This window comes from Polistes fuscatus, unplaced genomic scaffold (assembly GCF_010416935.1).
Source record: "Polistes fuscatus isolate 324 unplaced genomic scaffold, CU_Pfus_HIC Scaffold12, whole genome shotgun sequence".
Lineage (NCBI taxonomy): Eukaryota > Metazoa > Arthropoda > Insecta > Hymenoptera > Vespidae > Polistes > Polistes fuscatus.
Window position 1 is genome coordinate 568,119 of NW_025113020.1, and position 24,215 is coordinate 592,333.

The 24,215-nt window shown below is 29.9% G+C and overlaps 1 protein-coding gene across 1 annotated transcript; it reads left to right on the forward strand.

Annotated features, from left to right (window-relative positions):
- The first annotated feature begins 921 nt into the window (after nt 1-921).
- LOC122513541 (cytochrome P450 4C1-like) lies at nt 922-15,768 on the forward strand. Its single transcript, XM_043629946.1, has 13 exons — nt 922-979; nt 10,144-10,301; nt 10,503-10,511; nt 10,815-10,905; nt 13,691-13,882; nt 13,963-14,056; nt 14,125-14,227; nt 14,305-14,428; nt 14,502-14,605; nt 14,676-14,744; nt 15,013-15,178; nt 15,276-15,455; nt 15,536-15,768. Exons 1-13 carry the CDS (start codon nt 922-924, stop codon nt 15,694-15,696), a joined length of 1,509 nt encoding a protein of 502 aa, XP_043485881.1. The 3' UTR covers nt 15,697-15,768.
- Nucleotides 15,769-24,215: the final 8,447 nt, after the last annotated feature.

Genomic DNA, 24,215 nt, shown 5'->3' on the forward strand with positions numbered 1-24,215 from the left:
TTATATCTCCTTCTTTGTAAGTTTCCTTTTTAGTCGCTTTTTACGACAAATAGGGATTACTGAGTGGTATTATTACCAACCCACCCTACGTGTGTTATTATTATTTTTTATTATTACATATCAAATTTTGTTTGTCTGATTTAAATAATGTAATTTCATTATTTCGAATGATTTTTTTTTCGTAAAACAATTTAAAAGAATAAAAATAAGAGAAATAAAAACTAAATATTATTTTTCTTCAGATTATTTTTAATCTTATCAGTTCCGGAACATATTTTTTTTAACAAAGTATAATGTTTATAGAAATAACGAAGCGAAAAACGATGAATCATTGAAAATTTTAATATTTTGTAATCAAAATTACCACGTGTCGGTAATCAACTAATATTTCAGGGAAATTCGTATAATAAAAAATAAATATAATAAAAATAAAAAACACGCTATGAAAATTGGAACTGCGTAAAATTCTAAAAATAAATTTAACGTTTTCTTCAACGCATGATAACGCTCTAAACAATACAATAATATTCTACTTTCTAAGATATAAATACGATGTTTGAATAGTGCAAAAGCAGATATTCGAGCAACTCAACTGCATCGATTTAGAATAAAACATTTAGCTAAAAAAAAAATAGAAAGAATAACTTCGAGTTTTCTGTTTTTTTGGACCATCTTAGTTTACGTAAGTATCGCAATAATTTAATGCTAATAACGAAAATAAAATGATTTTATTAAACGTTTCTCACTTCTTTCGAGAATTATCTGATTAATTTAATAACATTTTAAAGATGAAATAAAAAGTGAATAATTTTTTCTGAAATAAAAATAATGTTTTTTTTGTATTTTTTTAGGAAAATAATCAACATGCGTGTTCTTTTAATAGTTTGCGTATTTTTAATGTTAACCATTTTGTCAACAAACATGGTCGACGGTTATGCATATGATTCGAGATTTGCAGAACCTACAGCCAGCATAATCAGTATTCCAATACTTGTCAAGAACATACGTTAATTATTTTCGGTATTTAGGTAGTTAACGCATTAAAGAAAATAATTGTTTATTTTCTCCATACAATGATTATTGTATTTAAAATTGTTCGTTTTTACATTTTTTCTCTTGCTACTTAAAACTTTTCTACTTAGAATTATATACAAATATATAACTTAAAAATTACAAATATAATAGCACGGTACTTTTAATATTTCTTTTTTCTTTCAAATTTTAATTTAACATTTATTCTCCACTTGTGTTAAATTTTTTATAATTTTATTTATTTTATACATAAATGAATTTGATATATAGTATTGCATAATTTTTATATTAATATAAATTTTTCAATTCCTAAATTTATCAAGGAACAACTCGACATCTCTTTCCAATAAGCATTTTGCCAGGAGGCAATGTATTGGAATACTAATTCGGTGGCAATACGGGTAAATATTGTTCTTTATCCCTCAATTCATGTCTGTTAGTGCGCCGTAAGACTCTTTTCTACAAGGGAATGTATTCTCTGACATCATTTTGCTCAACTTTGTCGTGAATTTGATTATCATAAAAAAATTTAATATCGTAGATTGTATAACGGAGACGGTATTAAAAATTGTAGCCAAGCTTTAATTATACGCTTGTTAACAATGCCATGTAATTAACTAGATCGGTGAATTTTCTTACGTTTAATATGTACATTTAAACAATAATGTCATCAATTTTCTTGGAAGAGATTTGACCATTGTATTAACTGAAACAGGCACGTTAATTACTTGACCATAAATGCCGTATTGACCATTTACATGTCTCTGACGTCTGATCTGCATAAAAGAAATACGAGGTGAAATTAATTTTCAGAAACTAAATCTAAAGGTGGTAGATTCTGAAAGAGTTGTAAGACCTTGGTACTTCATCGATATATTTGCACTGAATCCATAAGGTAGACTGCAAAAAGAGATTTTAAAACATTGCACGGTTTTTCGAAAAAAAGTACGTTTTTCATAATAATTAATTAGTTCTACATTTACAAAAAATATCTAATTAGGAAAGTGTTACATTTATTCCAGATAATTCTAAAGGAACGTTTTTCATAACAAACTAATGGGAATGTTTGCCAATCTATGAGAATATTGAGGAAGATGATTTTTAATAAGGGTAAGGAGAAGGGACGATGAAATTATTCGTATTTTTTAAATAAGGATAAAATTAAATTAAAGAAACAAGGTCAAGAGAGTTTTTATGTTACAGATATGCAGAAAAAAAAGACTTTCTTGATAGATTTGCTTATAGCCGCGTCTTCGAAAGACAATCAAATTGTTGAGGAAGGAATTCGTGGGGAAATTAATACTTTCATGTTTGAAGTATGTATTGTAAATGTATCATTTAGAAAACAAAAGAGGAGAAACATTCTACGCAGTAAGATTTTCTAGGGTCACGACACTTCTGCAAGTGCACTGAACTTTGCTTTAAGTCTTTCTGCTAAGCACAAAGATATCCAGGTAATTTTCCAGCAACAATTATCAGTAGAAATTATTAGCAAAAGAAAAATATTTTACATTTAATACATTTATAAAGAATAATCATTAAATTGTTACACTAATTTTAGTAACTTGTTTCTAATACTAATTTATAGTGATATTAACTTTAAATGAAAAGTTTCATCAGTACTCGAAGTTTGAATAATTCTTTTAGGATTGTGGAATCTAATGTGGTTGTTTAAGCCACGTCGCGTGCAAACGGGACAGTAAAGTAGATAAACAATGTTATACTAAATTGTGTCTAACAGCGACGACACGCAAGATTAATGGCGAAGACTGGAGCGTAAAAAAGTTGACACCGCTAGAACTAAGAAAAAAGAAGATAAACATTTTATTGCTCGCTATTTGCTAATTCGAAATCCATATTTGTTATGTCTTTTAATGAATTATTTAATTAGTTATTGATAATTAAAAATTCAAAAAAACTTTTTATTTCTCAGTAAAGCAACGTAGTTTGCCACAGCAGAAAAAAATGAATAAGTGCGCTAAATTGCTAACAAAATGTTTATTTAAAATACAAAACTTTTAACTTTATTGTTTTATTATTATTTAGTTATTAATTAAAAATCAAAAACGTCATGAAGAGGTTATATTATGCGCATGCGCAAACACAAATTCAAGGTGTAAGCGCACTTTAAAAAAAATTGCCTAAAATTTAAAAAAGAAATTAATTCATCCTGAAAAAGTGTAATTTTTGAAAAATTGTTTAATCAATTGGCTCTGAAAAATTGAATGCTCAACTTTTCGGCAAAATAATTGTGATGTTCGGATTCAGCCGATCAATATACATAATAAAAGTTTGGCTTCATCCATCGAGCTCAAAATTTTACGAAATATAATACCGTATCCAAATAAAAAAACTTTAAATGCGTTTTTCTCGAAACTGTTTTTCAAGTAGCTGACCACTATAATTCAATAACCACTCGATGTATTTAATTGAAATTTCTACTACTATTAATTGCACTACTAAAACTTATTCTTCATCGAAGGATTTTTGTTTATGTGAATAATTTGAATTTTTTTACAATTTTTTTAAAAAAAACTCATGATTTTTGTCGAAAATCGAAAAAAATGCCAAAAGCTGCTATTTTGTTAATTTTCCAAAAAAATAAAAGCGTTAATAGAGGACTAGGTTTTTATTAAACTAATTATTTATATTTTTTTTGATGATCTAGTAAGATGTTCTAATAGCACTACTTGCGAAACCAGGTCTGACAAAGATAGAGATATTTTTATAAATAAAATTATTCTTTTTTTTTATTTTGTAGAAGTCAAATTAAAAAATAATAAAAAACGCTGTGTAATTAGTTTTATAAAATAAACTTAATTATTATAACAAAAAATCATTCAGAATTCTCCTTTTTTCACGCCTCTGACAGCATCTCCTCTCTTAAGCTGACTGCAACAAGACTGTATGTTTACAAATAGAACAAATATAGATATTCATGAATGTTCATCAACTTTGTAATAATGTATCGAATGTATCATTACCAATGGTGCTCGGTAATTTTTTCTAAAAGCTTCGATTTTTAGTAGATTGTCACTTATTACATGAGTGTACGAACGTATTGCCTATCGCCAGGCGCTGAACAATATAAAAAGCGTATAATTATATTTTATTATTTCAATAATACAATAAAATATGTCTGAAGTAACCGTTTTGTTTTTCCATTTTAAATTGAGTTAAACACAAAACTAAAGAATTAATTGATATAATTTTATTACTAAATTAAAGGGGTAGAAGTCCAAACAATAAGAAAAAAATATAGGTTAGGGTCTTTGAACACGTAAACGCAACAAAAGAAAGTACAAAAACCATCTATCGACAAATCCACAATCACTTAGTTGCCGTTAAAAGAGCAAGTTTCTTCATTGAATTGAAATTATTTGCTAAATATTCTCATAGATTTCATATAATATTTTCAATTTTCAATGTCTGATCATTATCGGCGCGTAGGTCAGTTCAAAGATGTGCGCAAATTACAGATTCGCCACCACTGATATATAGGATAAATGCATCCTTGATTTTATGTGCTTATTTATTTTTTTTTTTTTTTTTTATTGTTATAAAATTTTGCTGCACTGTTAGAAATAAATAACCGATCCGGGAAAGTTGTCCTATGTCAAGCAAGCTTACTTCGAGGATAAGATACAGATCGAACTTTCTCGAAATAATTGTCACAGTAATAAAAATCAAAAACTCTAATTATAAGAAAAAACAGATGGGAATGTAGAAAAATGAAGAAAAAAACGTATACCTCTTTGTAAGACTCAAAAGAACACAGATGTATTTATACTGCGCGTGATTTTACTGCATCAATTAGAAACCTTAATTTTAGATATATTGTTTATAAATTTTGTTTAGTAATTAAAATTACTTACCGCCGCTAGTTAGTAATCCTAAGAAAGCCAGGGCCTAAGAGGTTAGTAAATAACTCTTTTTTCAATATGTTCCTTGCTCTTCAGTAGTTCCTACGATGAAAATTCATATTTTTAAATCATATAAATTGATTTTTCGATTTACGTTTTAATTCTTTAAAGCACGAAATTTTATGCTTATAAATCTATCGAAATTTGTTTTTTTATATCTGAGAATTTGTATTACATAAAATGAAAGAAAAAAAATTTTAAATAGTCTTTTTAAACTAAATTGTATAAGATACATAGATTGACAAGCCATGCTTTGTATAAAGTAATTTTAAATTTTCGTGTAGTTTAAAAAATATTACCATATGCATTTTTGTGATGAATGGAATGGAATACATTTTAGCTTTTCTGTTCCTTAAAAATTAAAATTAAATAAAAAACAATTGATTATTATTTTTATTTTAATAATTTACCTGAATATTATCCGGATCAAATAAAGCTATCGAAGAAATAAAGAAACTTCAGACTTTGTAAATTGGATAATTTATTACTTATTCTCCAGAATTTTTTAAGTAAATGTTCTGTATTATTGGAAAAAGAGTTAATATTAAGTGAAAACTTTATATGGACTGGGAAAAATCACAGTTTTCAGTATAATTTCTAAATAAAAAAATATATAATATTCCTCACCTTTGTTACGTCCGTTGAATGTTAAATGAACAACTTCCGTTGATGAAATGATAATATTGAAAAATCCGAGATTTACTAACATATACAAATATGAAGATAATTTTCTGCTGATATATATATTTGTCAACCCGATTTGGTTTACACAGTAGGCCCCGGAGGGATTCGAACCCTCGATCTCCTGTTTTTAGACAGGCGCTTTAACCAACTGAGCCACAGCGCTGATTTCTGCTAATATATATTTATTGATAAATGCATAAGTAAAAGCGTCAAAATCTCAACTTTTAACCTATGATTTTTCCATCATTAAGTTTTATATAATTTTATGTACATAATAGCTAAAGATTTAAAAATCATGATAAACTTGCATATCGAAGCAAGATAACGAATTTGAATTATACATGTAACGAAAATTTATTAATTTATCTTTGATGACGAGAAGGTGCGACGAATTTTTGATTTAGCGGAGAAGACGATCGACGGATATTAACAAGAAACGGACTTCTATACAAGATTGTAGACGACGATATACGACTTGTCGTGCCGAAAACCTTACAATCACAACTCATATGCCGAGTGCACGAGAACAGGCATTTTTTTTGTCTGAAAAAACCGAGGCTCTCTTGAGAAGGGATTATTGGTTCCAGGGCTTTAGGGCCTTGTTGTCGAAATTCTCGTTATTCTAGAGGCTTACGAACAAGGCACTACCAAAGAACGAGACATATATTAGTAAATTGTAGAGTTTTATTTGGGGATTTGAGCAATCTGATAGCGACTGGAACGTCCTCCTGACAGAGTTCTCCCAGTGAACAATTCTACGGGAGGACCACCAAGTGTTTCAACGGTTGGATAAACTGATCTGAGCCGCGAGCCCGCTAGCCGCTCCGTGGGAGAACTTAGGTTCCTGAGAAGTTGCGCAAAAACCCTGCCTCCCCCCCCCCCACCACTCCAACACCCCCCCACCCCCCCATCCCCCACCCCCCCCCTCCCCCCCCACCCCCCCCCCCCCCCCCCCCCCCTTATGACTTCAATGAATTATCTAATAAAATCTTTAGATATAATTCTTTTATATAAATACCTTCTTGGTTCGTATATTTCTTCTGAGGTAGACTAGCTAGTGGCCGATGTTAGGCAAACTGATTCCCTCTGTTATTGTGGCCATCTTTATTTCTCCATATTATCCAATTTTATGTAGCGCGTGTCGATATTAGAACTTCATTAAAATAAATAAAATCGGTTAAGATTAGTAACGAATAAACAATTATTTCCTGTCTATTAAAATTACATATTTCATACGCTTAATTTTTTATAGGGTACAACTTGGGCAATCTAACTCTACGTGTTCAAATGCATATCAATGATACTTTGAAATCTGTTTATCTTTTTTTCGAATCTCAATAAAGGTAAATTTATTTATATTTTATCAAGTCGATATAAAATTTAATATTATTTTCACTAAGCAACAGAATTAATAAACAAAACTAATAAGAATATAAAGTTTAGAGTTAACACTATAATTTATTCGTTTCTTCGTTTATCTTTTTCACTTATATAACAATTTATCAAATGTCTACGGACAAATTGTAAAGATGTATGGAGTTATAAAATAAAAACGCGTGCTTATCCGACTTATATCTCATTCTCATTCACAACAAACTTAATAAATATGCGAATAAAGAAGAAGAACCGGTTTGGTTATTACATCAATAAAGTTAATTATATGTTCTGCGTTCAGTTTGTTAGGCGTTGAGCTCAACAAATTATTATTTTTAGAATAACATTCTTCTAAGTTACTTCATCTTAATTGTTTCATTTTTCTATTTCTCTTACTCAAAGTGATCCAGTGATTAACACAAATTACAGGACGCATCGACGTATACTTCTTGTGCAACAATAAATTATTATTATTGCTTTTTATTGCCATTGTGCAATAAAACGAGTGCTCGTAAGTATCAAATTTATTGATTTTTCGTACGTTTTCCTCTTTCTCGTAATATGTTTTTTAATATGAAGTGAGTAAAAGATATCTCCCTCATTTTCAATATCTTCGTTTTTCTTTTTGTTTCTTTAATTGTCTTTGTATTATCCTATTAATAATCGTCATTAGTTCGTGCATGTGTTTCTTTTTTATGTAAAACTATTTAGGCGATGCATATTGGTCTCAAATCCTGAAAACGTGGAAAAGTCAAAAAATCAAGTTTTTCTTTAGAGTTTTAACCATGGAAATATCTATGGTGGACCTCTTAATGTCTTTATCATCGGTTTTTAATAAGTAAATGACTATGCACGCTAGTAATTTTACAGTATAACGCATTTACGATTTGCTGCGCCCCGAAAATTACGGTCTATTAAAACGCGCATTGTAGTTAATATTTGTCCGATTTCAACATATAAATATAGACTTAATTATTTCTTACTTAGAAATTTACATAAAAAAGATAATAGTCACTAACTGATGCAATATGAGAAAAATGTTTTCAAACGAGCTTATAGTTACGTATACTGCCGCAATTCGCACTCTCCGTTATTGTTAAATGTTCATTGAACCTCTAAAAAAAACCTATATTAAAAAATTAGGTGATTTTAGTTGTATTTTCAGATGTTATGTAGGGCTTTTTACGATATTGCACAACCGTAATGACTTATACTTTTTTCACCATTTTGTGTAATTGTAAATAAAAAAAATTACAAGCGAATGTAATAAAGAGATAATTTAAAGAAAAAATTTTATTAAAACATAAAAAATGAAAAAGAAATTAAAAATCATCATAATTATTGATTTATCTTTAAATTTTTTTCCGCAATTGTTTTTTAACAAAATATTAAACTCGTAATCAGCGATCTCGAAACGCATATAGGTACAACTTTCAACGAAATTAAACTACATCTTTTACTTTCGTACACGTTTACGGGATTTGAAATCGGTGAACGTCGTCTCTGGCTTTACAATATTTTATTTACTAAAATTTTAATTCCTATTTCAAATATTTATTTAATTTCACAATAGCGAGAAATCTATTGATTGAAATAGTATGCCAGATAAAAATTATACTAATATTATCGAGTCTTGGTTGGACGTTACACTTCATAATTATGGAAGTTTTTTCTGAGTACTCAACTTAAAAAAAATGGAAAAAAAACGGGAAAATATTTTTCTGCAAACATTTGTAGACGCCACAGCAATGCATCATAAACAAAGACCCGCAACAAGCAATTGAGTCGTTACAAAACCAAATGAACTCCTTCGAAGAAAGGTTACGTAATGGAAATCAAAGTAAACTCTACTAAGTGTAAACATATCACATTTGCATTGAGGAAAACCAAATATACTGAAACTACAACTATGTAATACAGAAATTCCGCAAGTAACGACGTTCAAGAGAGAGTATTTGGGACTATATCTAAATTCCAAACTAACATTGAAAAAACATATAAATGCCAAAATTGAACGAATTCGTTGAAAAGGAGACAGAAAGAAGAAATAACAATCTGCAGATACGAAAGAAGAATTGATACATACATTGTTCCGTCATTTGCCGGAACATTTAAAAGAATTATCGCAACGGATAATTCTGATCGTATTCACAAAGAGAAAGATACCAGAGAAAACTTTTAAAAAAAACTAGTGTGTGTACTTATGTACGTACGTAAGAAGTTATACTTTTTTGGCGTACCAAAACGAATCTATCTCAATAAACTCAAAAATAACTTCAAAAAAATAACTTCAAAGAAAAAAAATAACTTAAAAAAAAAAAATAATAATAATAATAATTATTATTATTATTATCATTATTAATTTTTCTTATACCTTTTTAATTTTCCTTGTTATATATATATAAGAAAGAATAAAAAAAATCAAATATAGATATCAGTCCACACTAAATATAAGAGAGATATATCGAATTACTTATTTCAAAATCGTTCGTGTACTGTTATATCATAGATCCTTAACACTGTTTTGTTTTACAACTGTATTGTTTTATATACTACTTCAGTTTATTGTTTTACACGTACCGGAATTTTCAATTTTTTTGCATGTTGCACTAATTTATTAACATTTTAAAACGCTAATATTAAGTTGGTACCTCTAAAATAATTGTTGATTTTATAAGATAGCTTTGGTATCTAGAAAAAAAGACAATATCTCATAATGTTTATTGGACTAATTAAATAGTTTATAACTACATGTTGCTAATATTTTGTCAAATATTATCGTTTCTTTTCGGGAATTCTTCATTTAACGTTGTAGTAGTCTAACGATTTAGCAAATTTCTCATAAATGCGCTAGAAATTATATTTATACAAAACACAGGAAAAACAAATCTTGTAGATATTGTTAAACTATTCTCTTGACATTTTACTATTATAAATCGTTTGTATGTATCTGTGTGCCAAAAACTAATAGAAAAGAAACGAATAATAAAACTATTTAATTTGTAAAGGGATTAATCATTAACAAGCACATAAATCTTTAGAAAAATATAAACCTTGAAAATAATGATTAATACGTAAAATAGCTTTTGCAAAATTCATAGTTCAATTTTTAACTTTTTCTATGTTCCAGATAGAATGATGCTCGCAATCTTTTTAGGTACAATTTTATTTCTATTTGGATTACATTGTGCTATAAGATATAGAAGAGTAGGAAGACATTTAAGTCTCATTCCAGGACCTCACGAATATCCGATAATTGGGACATGTATCACTTACAAATTGAAAATGGTGAGGAATATTAAAATATTTTGACTTAGGAATTATACAGTAAACTGTGATTTTTCTCAGTTGATAAAGTTGTCACTTACTAATAACTTATTTAAAATAATAGAACATTTACTTGAGAAATTCTGGAGATTGTAATGAGTATTATCCAATTTATAAGCTTTGGATCTTTTTTTTTCCTGCAGTAGTTCTACTTGATCCGAGGACGTTAAGGTAAATTTTATTATAAATTTCATTCATTATAAAAAATACATAGTCAAATATTCTTCAAACCAGCACGAAAATTTAACATTACTTTAAAATAGCATAGCAGGATTACCTATGTATCTTTCTACTGCTACATAACTAAAGTTTATTGTTAATTTTCGCTAATTCATTTTATGGAATAAAAATTCTCAGATAATGATAAAAAAAACTTGGATATTTATAAGAGTAAAATGTCTTGCTTCAAAGAATTAAATGTAAATCGAAAATTATCAATTCATATAAGTTAAAAAATATGAATTTTCATCGTAGGAACTATTAAAGAGCAATGAACATATTAAGAAAGCAGCCTTTTACAAATATCTTAAGCCCTGGCTTTCCTATGGATTATTAACTAGCAGCGGTAAGTAATTTAAACTAAAAATAATCTTTTTATTATATATTTAAAATAAAATATACTAAATAATAAAATGAAAAATGGCACGTTAGTAATGTCTATATTTGTTTGTGTCTTACAAAGAGAGTTCGTAGCACTTTTTCCTTTTTTCGACATTTCAATCCGTTTCTATTACAATTAGAGTTTACGATTTTAATAATTAAACACATATATCGAGAAAGTTTCACCAGTACTCTATCCTCGAGTAGAGCTTGATTGGTAGGAGCAGCTTTTCCGGATCAGTTATTTATCTTTTAACAGTGCAAGCCAAATGTCGTAATAATCAGTAAACTGGAGATATTTCTTAATTACAATTTTACAATTTTTTTATTTTGTTTTTATTTATCTCCTTACTTCTTTACTATTTGTCCGTAGACATCTGGTAAATTGTTAGACAATTAAGAAATACAGCACTGTCTAATTCATTTATTATTTTAATTGCGTTTGATTTTAGATGACTTTTGAACCAACATTTTGTAACTCTTTTCGTTCTTTTGTTGATACATGTATCTTCCGTCTTAAATGTTTATGCATTGGTTATAATTATCTTTCTGAGCGTTTCTGAAATTAGTTTTTACTTTGACTTGGATATCATTCAGGTATTATTATATAATTATCTTGTCCAGTAATGTTTAAAAAAAGTAAAAGAAAGAAATCACTAATTATCAAAGCCATGAGTCGGCAAAATATACAGTAGTTTTATCGTAGGAATAGTGAGATAGGGAAGGTTACGTAAATCAATGTACTCCAATTTACTCGTTAATGAAACAATTTGTCTCGTCATAAAAACTCTCATGGAATTGAGAGAAAAGCCGGGACAAATTATTGCTTTATTGCAGAAGGAAATAATAAATAAATTAGTATGAAGATAGACTAGATAGAGAAAGAAATAACGCAAATACGTCTCGAGGTACCTTTTAACCTTCGTATTGCAACTGTAGCACTCAAAACACGAACCGCCCGGATATACTAGAACGAGTCTACCCACAAAAATTGGTTTTATCCAATAACTCGAGCAGAGAGTCCTTGATTTTCGCGTAGATGTATATTGGTGGTGGTTTCAATGCTTTTTCTTTTTCTAAATTGTCTTTTGTGTTTTAAGGTTCTGTTGAATAGTCGAGTAGATCGGAAATATTACTTAGGGGAATGTCTTGAAACCATTGTGTTGCAAATGATACGTAATAGTTATTGTTGTTGTTTTTCGGTCCATTAATCTTACGCTTTTTTGACTTTAAAATTTTTGAAGACTTAGCGGGTTTCCAATTTTGCGAAGTTTCCGAATCCGTTTGCATATCGCCTTCTATAGACGAGTTTCTATTATCGAGTTTGATTAGCCTCTTTTGTGTATATATTAGGTTGGTTCATATGAAATGTCGGATTTTCTTTACAGCGAACGTTTGTCTCTTGGTTTGCATTATTCTTGTTTTTGTTTTTGTATATGTATTCGTTTATATCGTATTGTCCATTGTTAGAGTCACATTTCAACAAAGTAGATTTTCTAAAAATGTTAAATCTTATAATTTTTTTTAAATTTCGTAAGGATTTGAATTCAACCGATATATTCGTGCAATTTTTTTATGAGCATAAACTTGGTAATAATACTACAAAGGCTGCACGCAATATAAATCAGACATTTGGGAAAAAGACTGTTAACAAACGTTGGTTGAAAAAATTTCAGTCTGCTGAATTTTCCCTAAAAAAAAACCGCGAAAAGTCGTAATGTCCATGAAAAATGATACTCTGAAAGCATTCGTGGAAAAGAATCTTACTGTATCTTCGAAAAAACATGCTTCCAGAAAAAATCGACCATACAACAATATTGCGAAATCTTTCTGAAATTGGCAAGTTTAATAAAATTGATAAGTGAGCATCGAACGAACTAACCGAATGAAATAAGTTGGATCGGTTGAACGTATGCCTATCATTCCTAACCCGATTTTTACAAATGAATTTATATATGAAATTGTGCAGCACCCAACTTATTCACCGGATCTTTTCGCTAATAGACTTTAATTTTATCAAATATGACAGGCATCTATGCATTAAAATCTCTTTGGGAAAGTGTATTGAGAAATAAATAGAATTTATTTTAATTAAATAAATAGATTTTAAAAAGACATCTAGTTTTATATATTACTTTAAAATCCGACATTTCGTATAATAACTTTAATTTTTCAAATATGACAGGCAGCTATGTAATTAAAATCTCTTGGAGAAAGTGTAGTGAGAAATATAGAATTTATTTTAATTAAATAAATAGATTTTAAAAAGACATCTAGTTTTATATATTACTTTAAAATCCGACATTTCGTATAACCAACCTAATACAAGGTTAGATGATGTTTTAGTTCCATAGTCGGTTGATTTGTTTCGGTATCAGCTATTGTTCGAATAATGAAACTATGGGCGTTATTAACGATTTTAATAGGTTAAATATAGTTTATTTCAATGTTCAATGAGTTAAGCCATAAACTTGCACACGCGATTAGCCAAGAGAGTGCACTTTTTCTCCTCACAAAGACACTGGTCATTTAACCCTTGTATATGCGACGTAAACTTAAGTACGTTAAACTATACCTCAACGTATACTATTTGAATACTTGTATATACTCGAGAGCGGTATGTAGACACGTTTGTACTTAATAACGATTAAAAAAGGAAAGATCCTTATATAAAAAGAGAATAAGACGCAATTTGCCCTAAAATATTTGAATAGATTAAATAATATTTTAAATATATCCTTATTTGACAGGTAAAAAATGGCACTTACGACGGAAAATGTTAACACCTGCATTTCACTTCAATATGATTAATTATTACTTTAATAACTTAAATGAGGAATCACGAAATCTTGTCGAATCTCTTAAAAAGGAGGGAGATGGAGACCCTGTTGTCAAAGATTTACAAACATTTATCAGCCAGTACACTCTCAACGCAATATGCCGTTAGTGAAAAAAACAATTTTTTGTATACATAATTAATAATATTAGTAATGATTTTTTAATTGCCATATCTCTTTTGTAGAAACAGCTTTCGGTACAAAATTGACAGGAAAAAGCAAGCTGGAATCTGAATATCGTAATGCGGTCCATGTTTATGGCAAAATTGTTGCATATAGGTAATTGAATAATGTTTTGTTAAGAAACGAAGTCGATCCAATAAAGAATGTGATTTATTGTTCACTAGACTCGTAAGACCTTGGTACTTCTACGATAAAATATTTGCATTTACACCACTCGGTAGAGTACAAAAAGAAACGTTGAAAACCTTGCACAATTTTTCGAGAAATGTACGTCTTTCATAATAATCATTTATAAGTATGTTTTTCGAAAATATTTAGATTAGGAAAATGTTACTTTTTTTTAGATAATTGCGGAAAGGAAACGTTTTCATAAACAAACTAATGGAAAATATTTGCAAATCTATGAGAATATTGAGGAAGATGACACTTTTAATAAAGAGAAGGAGAATGACAATGAAAGTATTCGCATTTTTTAAATAAGAATAAAATTAAATTAAAGAAGCAAGGTCAATAAAATTTTTATGTTACAGATAGGCAAAACAAAAAAGACTTTCTTTGCTAGATCTGCTTATAGCCGCGTTTTGGAAAGATAATCAAATAGATGAGGAAGGAATTCGTGAAGAAGTTGATACTTTCATGTTTGAAGTATGTATTTGTAAATGTATTCATTTAGAAACAAAAGAGGAGAAACATTCTACGCAGTAACATTTTCTAGGGTCACGACACTACTGCAAGTGCACTGAACTTTGCTCTGAGTCTTTTTGCTAAGCACAAAGACATCCAGGTAATGTTTCCAACAACAATTATAAGTAGAAATTATTAGCAAAAGAAACAATATTTTACATTTAATACATTTACAAAGAATAATCAATTAATTGTAACACTAATTTTAGTAACTTGTTTCTAATACTAATTAATAGTGATATTAACTTTAAATAAAAAGTTTCGTCAGTACTCGAATTCTAGCAAAAATTATTAAAATTTACAATGTTTTTAGGTTTTGCGATTTAAACAGTTCATACGATAATAATAAATGATGTATTTATTTTTAGGAAAATATAAGAGACGAGGTTAAATCGATTATGGGAGAAGATAATAATTTGACGATATCGTCGTTCCAAGAACTTTCGTATTTAGAGAGATGTTTAAAGGAATCGCTTCGTTTGTATCCAAGCGTCCATTTAATATCTCGGTATATTTCTAAGGATATGCAGCTGAGTATGAAAATAAATGCATTATGTCTTTACGTTAATTTCGTTCGTGTATCCTATTGATTCTTTATTTTATTCATTATGTAATCGTATTAATTTTGTAGAACATTATTTAATTCCATCTAAAACTATGTGTATTGTAAATATTTACGGCGTGCACAGAAATCCAGAATATTGGCCAAATCCAAATGTTTTCGATCCCGACAGATTTTTACCGGAAAATATTACAGGGCGACATCCCTACTCCTACATACCATTTAGTGCGGGACCGAGAAACTGTATTGGTAAATGTTTCATGCAGAAATGAATATCTAAAATTACCCTAAAATTGCTTTTTTATATTCGTCTTTTCCTCATTTTGCAGGTCAAAGATTCGCAATGCTTGAGCTTAAACTGTTTGTAGCATTTATATTGTACAATTTTAAGTTGGAACCGGTGGATGAACTAGACGACGTTACATTTGTGGCAGATGCCACTCTGACCTCGTCTAAACCTCTTCGAGTAAAGTTTATACCTATTGCATAGGTATATTTATATATATTGTCCTTAAAAAAATAATATAAATGCAAATACAGTTTTAGATAATTTATTCGTAATCGGTAGATATTGATAGAGAATAAAATGAAATTTTAATTTACACTGTATAAGTGGGTAATATATTTTAATGTTCAAAATACAACAATTTAATATTTTATAAATATATATATCTATTTGGTTGGAAACGAAATAAATACGGATTTTGTCTATAGATTATTATTAAAATAACCGCACTCACTTATAGTTGATAACCTAATATTTAAAGATCACATATGAAATAACTTTCAATTTTAACAAATTGTCATTGCGCGTAAACTAATGGGTTGAAGTAAGTAAGAGAGGTACAGTTCGATGCGTGTGCTTTGCGAATTTACCATACGCAATGAGTCACTGGTCGGGAACGCATCACACATTTGCGCTTGAGCAATATCTCAATTGCGGTAAATCGTTGGTTCGTGCGCATGGCACTTTTTAAACTCATTTTAATATTCGACGAATAAGTGATGGGCCGAGCACGCAACTTATCTGTTCATGGGTTCAAAGGTTCAAACAAATAGGGACAATGGTTAACCAGACGTATCCAGGACCACTAACATCAGTAGCGACACCAGAATGCATGGATCAAGTACAACGTGAAAATATGTGCAATCGACGTAAATCTATAAGGAAATTGCAGCCTTTACGGTAATAAAAGAACAAACAGTGTACGTAATTATAAAAAAAGACTACAGTTTCACTCATACAAAATGCTAATCGTGTAATATCTCAACGAAAATGACTAATCCTTACGAGAAACCTCAGCGAGAACGATGTTGAAACGTTTTCGTTCACCACAAACCCTTGGTAACATTTATGGTTTACTGACGAAGCAGATTTCCATATTAATGGATATGTTAATAAGCAGAACATGAAATACTAGTGCTCCTACAACCCTGGAGAACGTCATCAAAAACGTTTAACATTTTGATGCGATATTGTTAAAGATTATTTTATGTTTGTGCATATTGCTTTGCCTGAGTTTGCGTTCTGGAAAAAATAGTAAAGAATGCATCAGATAGTAAGTCTAGATGATCAAAGAACAATTTTCGAAAAACGAGCGACGAGGGAACACATTAAGAGAGTTCAGAGAGAATATTGATTGTGCATATACTAGAAGGTATTTTTAAGTACTTACTGAAATATTATAATGGTTGGTTGTAAGTTGAAATAGCAAAAACTTTAACTGACACTTATCCGGCGATTGCATTTCAAGACTCAATTAATATTTATTTGAAAATATTAAAAATTGAACTGTACGAAACACACAAAAGTCGAGCACAGTTACAAGGAATAAGCAAGATATGAATCTGTTAAAAGGTAAAAATAATAATCTTGCTTCTTTAAGAAACAAATATTATAATTATCTTGAAAAATATTTATTCAAAGCATTAAAAAACTTATTCTCTCCGCATAGATGATCAATCATTTTACTGGAAGAGACAGGGCATTATTTTCAACAACGGTTAGAAGAAGCCGACGATACTGAAATTATGAAAGAGTATTGAAGACACCGTCTTCTTTTTATTCACACTAGGAAGAAGTCATGTACATTAATATTTTATCAGAAAAATTCGAAAATGAATACATCTTAGTTATTTATAAATTATTTTCTACAATAATTCTTATTAAACTATAATCTCTTACAGCTTTTTGACCAATATCAGTATACATTTAAATTTTGTTTCAGTTTTGAGATTTCTAAAACTAATTCAGAAAAACTTAATGCCTATTACTATCACTGTAAAAATGTATCTAAAAGGAAGTTTCCATCACAAACAAACGTGAACGTTGTAAGGCATATAGGTTGCGAAAATAAATCTTTTGTTACGCTAAAGAATTATAATTTCTTACGTGCGTACAAAAGTACACAAACTAGTTTTTTTTGTTTTTTTGGATGATCCAGTAAGATGTTCTAATGGTCACTGCAAAGCACAACTTGCGAAACGGGGTCTAACAAAGATGGCGATAGGTTTATAAATTAATAATATTTTTTTTTAATTTTTGTAGAATTCAAGTCAAATTAAATAAAAAATAATTTATAATTATTTTTATTTTATAATAATTTACCTGAATATTATCTGGATCAAATAAAGTTATCGAAGAAATAAAGAAGCTCCCGACCTTGTGAATTGGATAATATTTATTACTTATTCTCCAAAATTTCTTAAGTAAATGTTCTGTATTATTGGAAAAAGAATTAATATTAAGTGAAAACTTTATATGGACTGGGAAAAATCACAGTTTTCAGTATAATTTCTAAATAAAAATATTATAATATTCCTTACACCAACGTCAACTTGAAGATGATACATATTTCCAATTATCGGATATTTGTGGGGTCCTGAAATAAGATTTAAAAGTCTTCACATTCTTCGTTCAATCGTTAGTAAATACGGACGTATTTATTTACCGCTCCTGAGAATATAAGTATTTAACGTGTAACGTACGTTTGTTTTACATCGCAGACACAAGGGTAAAGTGACCAGTCTCCTAGCGATGTAATACTGCAACCACACGAATAACCGCGTGTTCAAGCCTATGGCAAAAAGGCTTTGACCATGGAAATTAACAACACCCCATCTCTTAAAATAGTTAATAACGGCAGCAGTTATATTATTCGAACAAGAGCTAATACCGAAATAGGAAAACCGTCGATGGAAAAAACAATACTCTAACCTTGCTCGTACAGAAAAGAGAATAATCAAAATAGATAATAGAAACTCGTGTATGGAAAGTGAAATGGATACAGACTCGGAAGATTCGCAAAACTGGATTCCCGCTAAATCGACCAAATTACAGGGTTTAAAAAACCGGAGGATGGGTGAACCAAAAAACAACAATAATAACTCTTCCGCACAATTACTAACCAAATAGCTTCAAGACATACCCGTTAGCAGCTCATATGATCTACTCGACAAGTCAACAGAACCATAAAATACTACAGAAAAATTGGAAGGAAAAAAAGCAGTAAAACCACCACCAATATACATCGACGGGGAAATTATCGACCCTCTGCTCGAGTTACTGGATGAAATAACTGGACAAAATAACTATGTAATAAAACAACTTAAAGACAACCAAGTGAAAGTACAAACTACCACACCAGATACGTTCAGAAAGATAATAAATGCACTAAAAACTAAAAACGCGGGATACCACACGTATCAAGAAAAAAACGAGAAGAGCTATAAAATCGTTATTCGAGGACTTTATCCCAAGTCCAACATAATTAAAATAAAAAATGAATTAAACAAAATTGGCCGCAAGGTAAGATCAATAAATAATGTAACAAAATTCGTTTCAACGAAGACAACTTGAACGACAACGGGGACACGCTGATTAATTTCTGCGCCAGGAATGAGCTACGGATCAACAACACATTTTATCCACATAAACCATAGCATAAATTCACCCTCGAAAACACTAGAGGATAAAAATCAACAATAGACTACATAATAGCCAATAGGAATATGCACCCCACAAAAATACTGGACGTCAAAGTGCCAATACGATCTGCAAATACGGGAACAAACCAAAACCTGGTTCTTGCGAAAATAAGGAAAAACACGCTTAACATCAAAATTAAATCAAAAAGGAAAACATTAGAAAAACTAAACATAGAACTGTTAAACGATGAATCAATAAGATTTCAATGCAATGATTATTGTATTTTAAAAATTGGTTTTTTACATTTTTTTCTCTTGCAACAATATAATTTTTATATTTAATATTATATCAAAGTATATAATTTACAAATTAACCGTTGCCAAGAAATGAATTTCCTGCGAAAGAAAAAAGCTGGATTACGAGCTGCTGTTGGGCGGATAATGCACGTGTAGCTATCCGCCATTTTTGATGCTCGCGGATTTTGTTTAAGATGACGGAGTTCGCCCGCGGGAATGGGTGAAAAGCGAACCCTTACAAGGTAAATATTCGGCCTATGTAAGGAGCCTTTTTTCGGCCCTACGTCTCATATATAAATCTATAATTTTTTAAATCTAGTTCAGAGTTCAGAGGTTCAGTCAAAAATCAGTCAGTTCATTTTTTTTGTTTGATTCTTTAGTCAGAAGTATTTCTTCTATTATATTTCATTCATCATTTTTATTATTGATCATTCCACTATTAATTACTAATAATTGTTATCCGAATAATTGTAAGTTTGTATTTTGAAGTATGTATGTTGTGTGTGTGTGTGTGTGTGCTAGCGTGCTGCTCAATGGTTGCAAATACCAATCAGTTTTGGCAATACTCGATTGACTGAGAAACAAAAGAAGAATCTCCAGAAACACGATACTCGTAAGACAATCTGTAAAAATAAGCTACTAACTAAGTTTAAGGACGCATTCTTTGTAAGTAACTGTTTCTAACATAAAATATCTTTAGAACTAGAGCACTGGTGAACAGGAATTGGCATTCACCCCTAATAAATCCTTTGATTTATTCCTCATTCCTCTTGTAATTTACCTATACTCAAACTTTATTCTCTAATTTTACCATTATTGAAACTTTGAGAAAGAGGAGCCTGCCTGGTCCCGGCTATACTCGGTGTACGCAGAGTGTCCAAAACAGACGTTAATTAATAAAGTTTAACGTTTTGCGTTTCCGAACGTAACAATATATATATATATATATATATATTATTAATTTCGAAGAAAAATACATTGTATATATAATTTTATTACTAGTCGACATCTACCATTTATCAGATTTATGTCCAGGTGGATAATTTCTTGATGGTACTCTGATAGCAGGTAAAATTTTTCTTTTAACATTTCTATCTCTGATCGTGATCGTTGCACAAATGATGCAAATCGATATTGTGCAAGGTATTGTTACAAAATAACACATATTGATTATAATTTTCTCTGTTTTGTAAATACAAAATATTTTATATTTTCTCTTTTATCTCTCTTCACATATTTTATTTTAATTCTATCTGCAAAGATAGAACAAACTATTGACACTATTAAAATCATTAAATAATAATCCAAATTTAATCGATTAAACATCGATGTAATATTTTTGTTTTGATTGTTTAACCCGTGGGGAAGAATTTGTACTTTGGGTCGAATTGCTTTAATGAATGCGATGTTAGGGAAATTGCTAGGGCATGCAAAGGCGTGCAGAGCAAGGTTGAAGTGTTGTGCCTTACCTTTTACTACTTGCTGTTTTCCTCATGATCATTAGAATGAAATAAAAGAACAAGCGAAAGTTATATAGTAGTAAAATAAATTATAATGGAAATACAATTCAGTGATTGAAGATTAGACAAGCGATGCTTAAATCCGGTAGTTACTATAAGAAATAATCGAAACTACCTAAATTCGTTTATCTTCAAATTTATTCTCTTATATTACCCATCAATCTTAACACGTCACTCAATAAATCCCAGGTTTGACACATATATGGCAACATTGTTGACAGACCAACGTGATTTCCGGTTAGCACTAACCTTCAAAAAGTACGTGTCAAAATTTCATGGCATTCTAACCGTTATTTATAGGTTAAGTCGTTTTAGTGACCCCGTTCTTTAATTTTCAAGACAATGGACAGATAGGAATCTCGTGTGTTGATTGAACACTGTTTTTTGATGGGAAAAAATCCTTTTGAAGCAAAACAGTGTCTAAATAAGCATTATGGACAAGCACCGATGATGCTGAACGCTCTGGTTGCCAAAAATCGGCAGTTGGTCCGGAAAATATAGAAAATGTCCATAAAATAGTTTTAAAAGACCGTAAAATGAAGTTGCGTGAAATAGTTGACACCTTGATGATGTCAGAAGGTAGTGTCTTTACAATTTTACATGAAAATTTGGGCAACCGCAAATTGCCTTCGAAGTTCACACCTCACACCGGACCAGAAACAATCTAACGCGTCGACGATTCATAGCACTGTTTGGAGTTGTTACAGCGAAATAAAAAGTATTTCTTGTGTTGGTATGTGACAATCGATGAAACATAGATCCACCACTACACGCCTGAATCAAAAAGATCCAGCAACCGGTAAAGTTCGTCCAAAGCGACCAAAATTTTAAAAGTCAGCTTGCAAGGGTATCGAAAAGTAAGAAGAGCGTTAAAATGAATGTATCACTTTGAAGGAGATTATGTTGATGAATAAAGTAGAATTTCTAAAAATTTATACGAAATTAATACGAAGTCCGAATTAAGTCTTATTAATTAAAATAGAATACAGATTTATTAACGAAAACGGAAATCAGACTTATTATCGAAATTAAATACGGACTTATTAGTAATACTTAATACAGACTAACGACTAATACCGACTTAATAACTAAAACAGAAATACTAGATTATAAAAAATTATGAATAATCCCCGTCCATTTTCCAAAACGTAGTTTCTTATTAGTTACATTGATGCCTACAAGGCTCACCGGTTTACAGAATTAACAAAGAGTATCCTTATGGGGGTAAAGTCTAGACTACTTCAGTTCGACGAATTTCTATGAGTCTGCGTCTATGGGAAGGAGAATTGATCCTTTTTCAAATAGTTATATTTCTTAAAAACGATAATATATACGTAATCTCTAGGATGTTTACATTAGGTTATGCGTATCTATTATTTTTATAACGATGCAGCACTTCTTATTATTATTATTATTAGGGGAATTCGTCCTGTTTTATATTAGCTACATAGTTCTCTTTTTAGGGCGTTTGTTTTTCCTGTGACGATGATGTCCAGCTTTTATGCCACCTTTTTCGAGGTCTTCCAGGTGATCTCGTTGTCCTTATTTTTTCATTTTCTGCCACCTTTGGCAGCCTACCGTCATCCATCCTATCTACATGGTCTCGCCACTTTCTTCTTCTCCCTCTTATCCATCTTACCACGTCATGGGTCTCAAATTCTTTAATTATCTCTTATTATCTGTTTTCTTCTTCTATCTCTTACAAGGGGACCTTACACTGGGATACCATCGGATTTTAACGGGCTTTGGTATATTAGTAGTATACTTTTACGGTGTTATCGTGGTAAAATATTATCGTCGAATGCCCTGCTAATTTTGAAAAAAATACTTTTAAAATTTTTATTTTGTTTTTATACATATTTATATTATTTTATATTCGGCCGTACAACTATTGGCGCGTTAGCGTAAGTAGTAGCATTCTCTCTTCTTGTGCCGCTAGTTAGTGTTCGATCGTTCATGGGGGAAGTTTTTTTTAATAATTTTTTTCTATCTTTTTCTAAATTTTTTCTTTATATTTATTAATTTTTAAATATATACAGGAAAGAGAAAATTATTTATTAGTGAAAAATTACGAATAATAAATTTTTTTACATCTTGCGTAAATAATAAAGGAAAATTGATTACTTGAATTGCAGTAAACATTTTATTTTTTAACAGGTATATGAAAATATACGATTGTTATTTGTTAGTATATTGAAGATTTATCTATTCTCTCCATATCAATTATTGTATACAAGTTTTTTTCCTAAGCTTTTTCTCGTAGTATAGTAACACTATATTGTAAGTTATACTCGGCGGATTTGCATTCTACTTCTAAACACCGCTATTCCTCGCATAATATTCCGAACATACGTTCATGTGCAATAGCAAGATCTCCCTCTATAATGTATATTTTCCTAAGTTAATATTATGGTTTTTGTTAGTAGATTTATTTCTACCTTTCATTATAAGCTACTGTATATTCCCCGAAACAAATAAAGTCTTTAAAAAAAAAAAAAAAACTGGTGTGTGTATTTATGTACGCACGTAAGAAGTTACACTTATTTGTCGTACCAAAACGAATATAACCTCAATAACCTCAAAAATAACTTCAAACAAATAACATAAAAAAAAATAATAATAACTATTATTATTTTCATTATTAATTTTCCTTGTTAGTTTTTAAATTTTCCTTGTTTATTTTTTAATTAATGTTATTTTTACTATTATTATTATTATTATTACTTTTATTTTTACATAGAATATAGTTGATAAAGAAACCTGTTTCCCCCTCCCTGCTTGTTTATCGATAATATTCGCTAATGTTAGCTGATTATTTTTCTTTTATTAATGTATTTTTATTCGTTTATTTATTTAATTTTATAATATATATATACATATATAACGTGACCAGATAAAAAGGGAGAGGATTGGAAGTATGAGAAGATAAGCCTAAGAACCCCTTAGCCTAAGAAATCCTTAAGATTTCCTATCTTAAGCACTGGTCCTCCAGCTGTTGGAGGGGGAAAGGAGACGCAGGGCGGTCCTAGTCCTTTTTCAACGACCCAACATTGGTCATCAACCGTCTTGCTTCCCAACCTAAGTTATACCTTAGAGTGGGAGTATGTCTAAAAGGTTCTCAGAATCTCCCAGTCTAAACCACCACGTGTTATTTGTTTAGAAACAAATGCCCGATCCTTTCTCTTAAGAGGGCCTTAACCCACAGGTCTTATAACGCTATAAATCTTTCATCTTTCTTCTGTAAACTAAAATTAGATTATCGTAT

Excerpts from the sequence above, each read along its gene's own strand:
- LOC122513541 (XM_043629946.1), top strand. The coding sequence starts at position 922 with ATGGTCGACGGTTATGCATATGATTCGAGATTTGCAGAACCTACAGCC. Across the intron at positions 10,906-13,690 it reads TGGATTATTAACTAGCAGCG|GTAAAAAATGGCACTTACGA; the intron begins GTAAGTAATTTA and ends CTTATTTGACAG. Across the intron at positions 14,606-14,675 it reads TTGATACTTTCATGTTTGAA|GGTCACGACACTACTGCAAG; the intron begins GTATGTATTTGT and ends AACATTTTCTAG.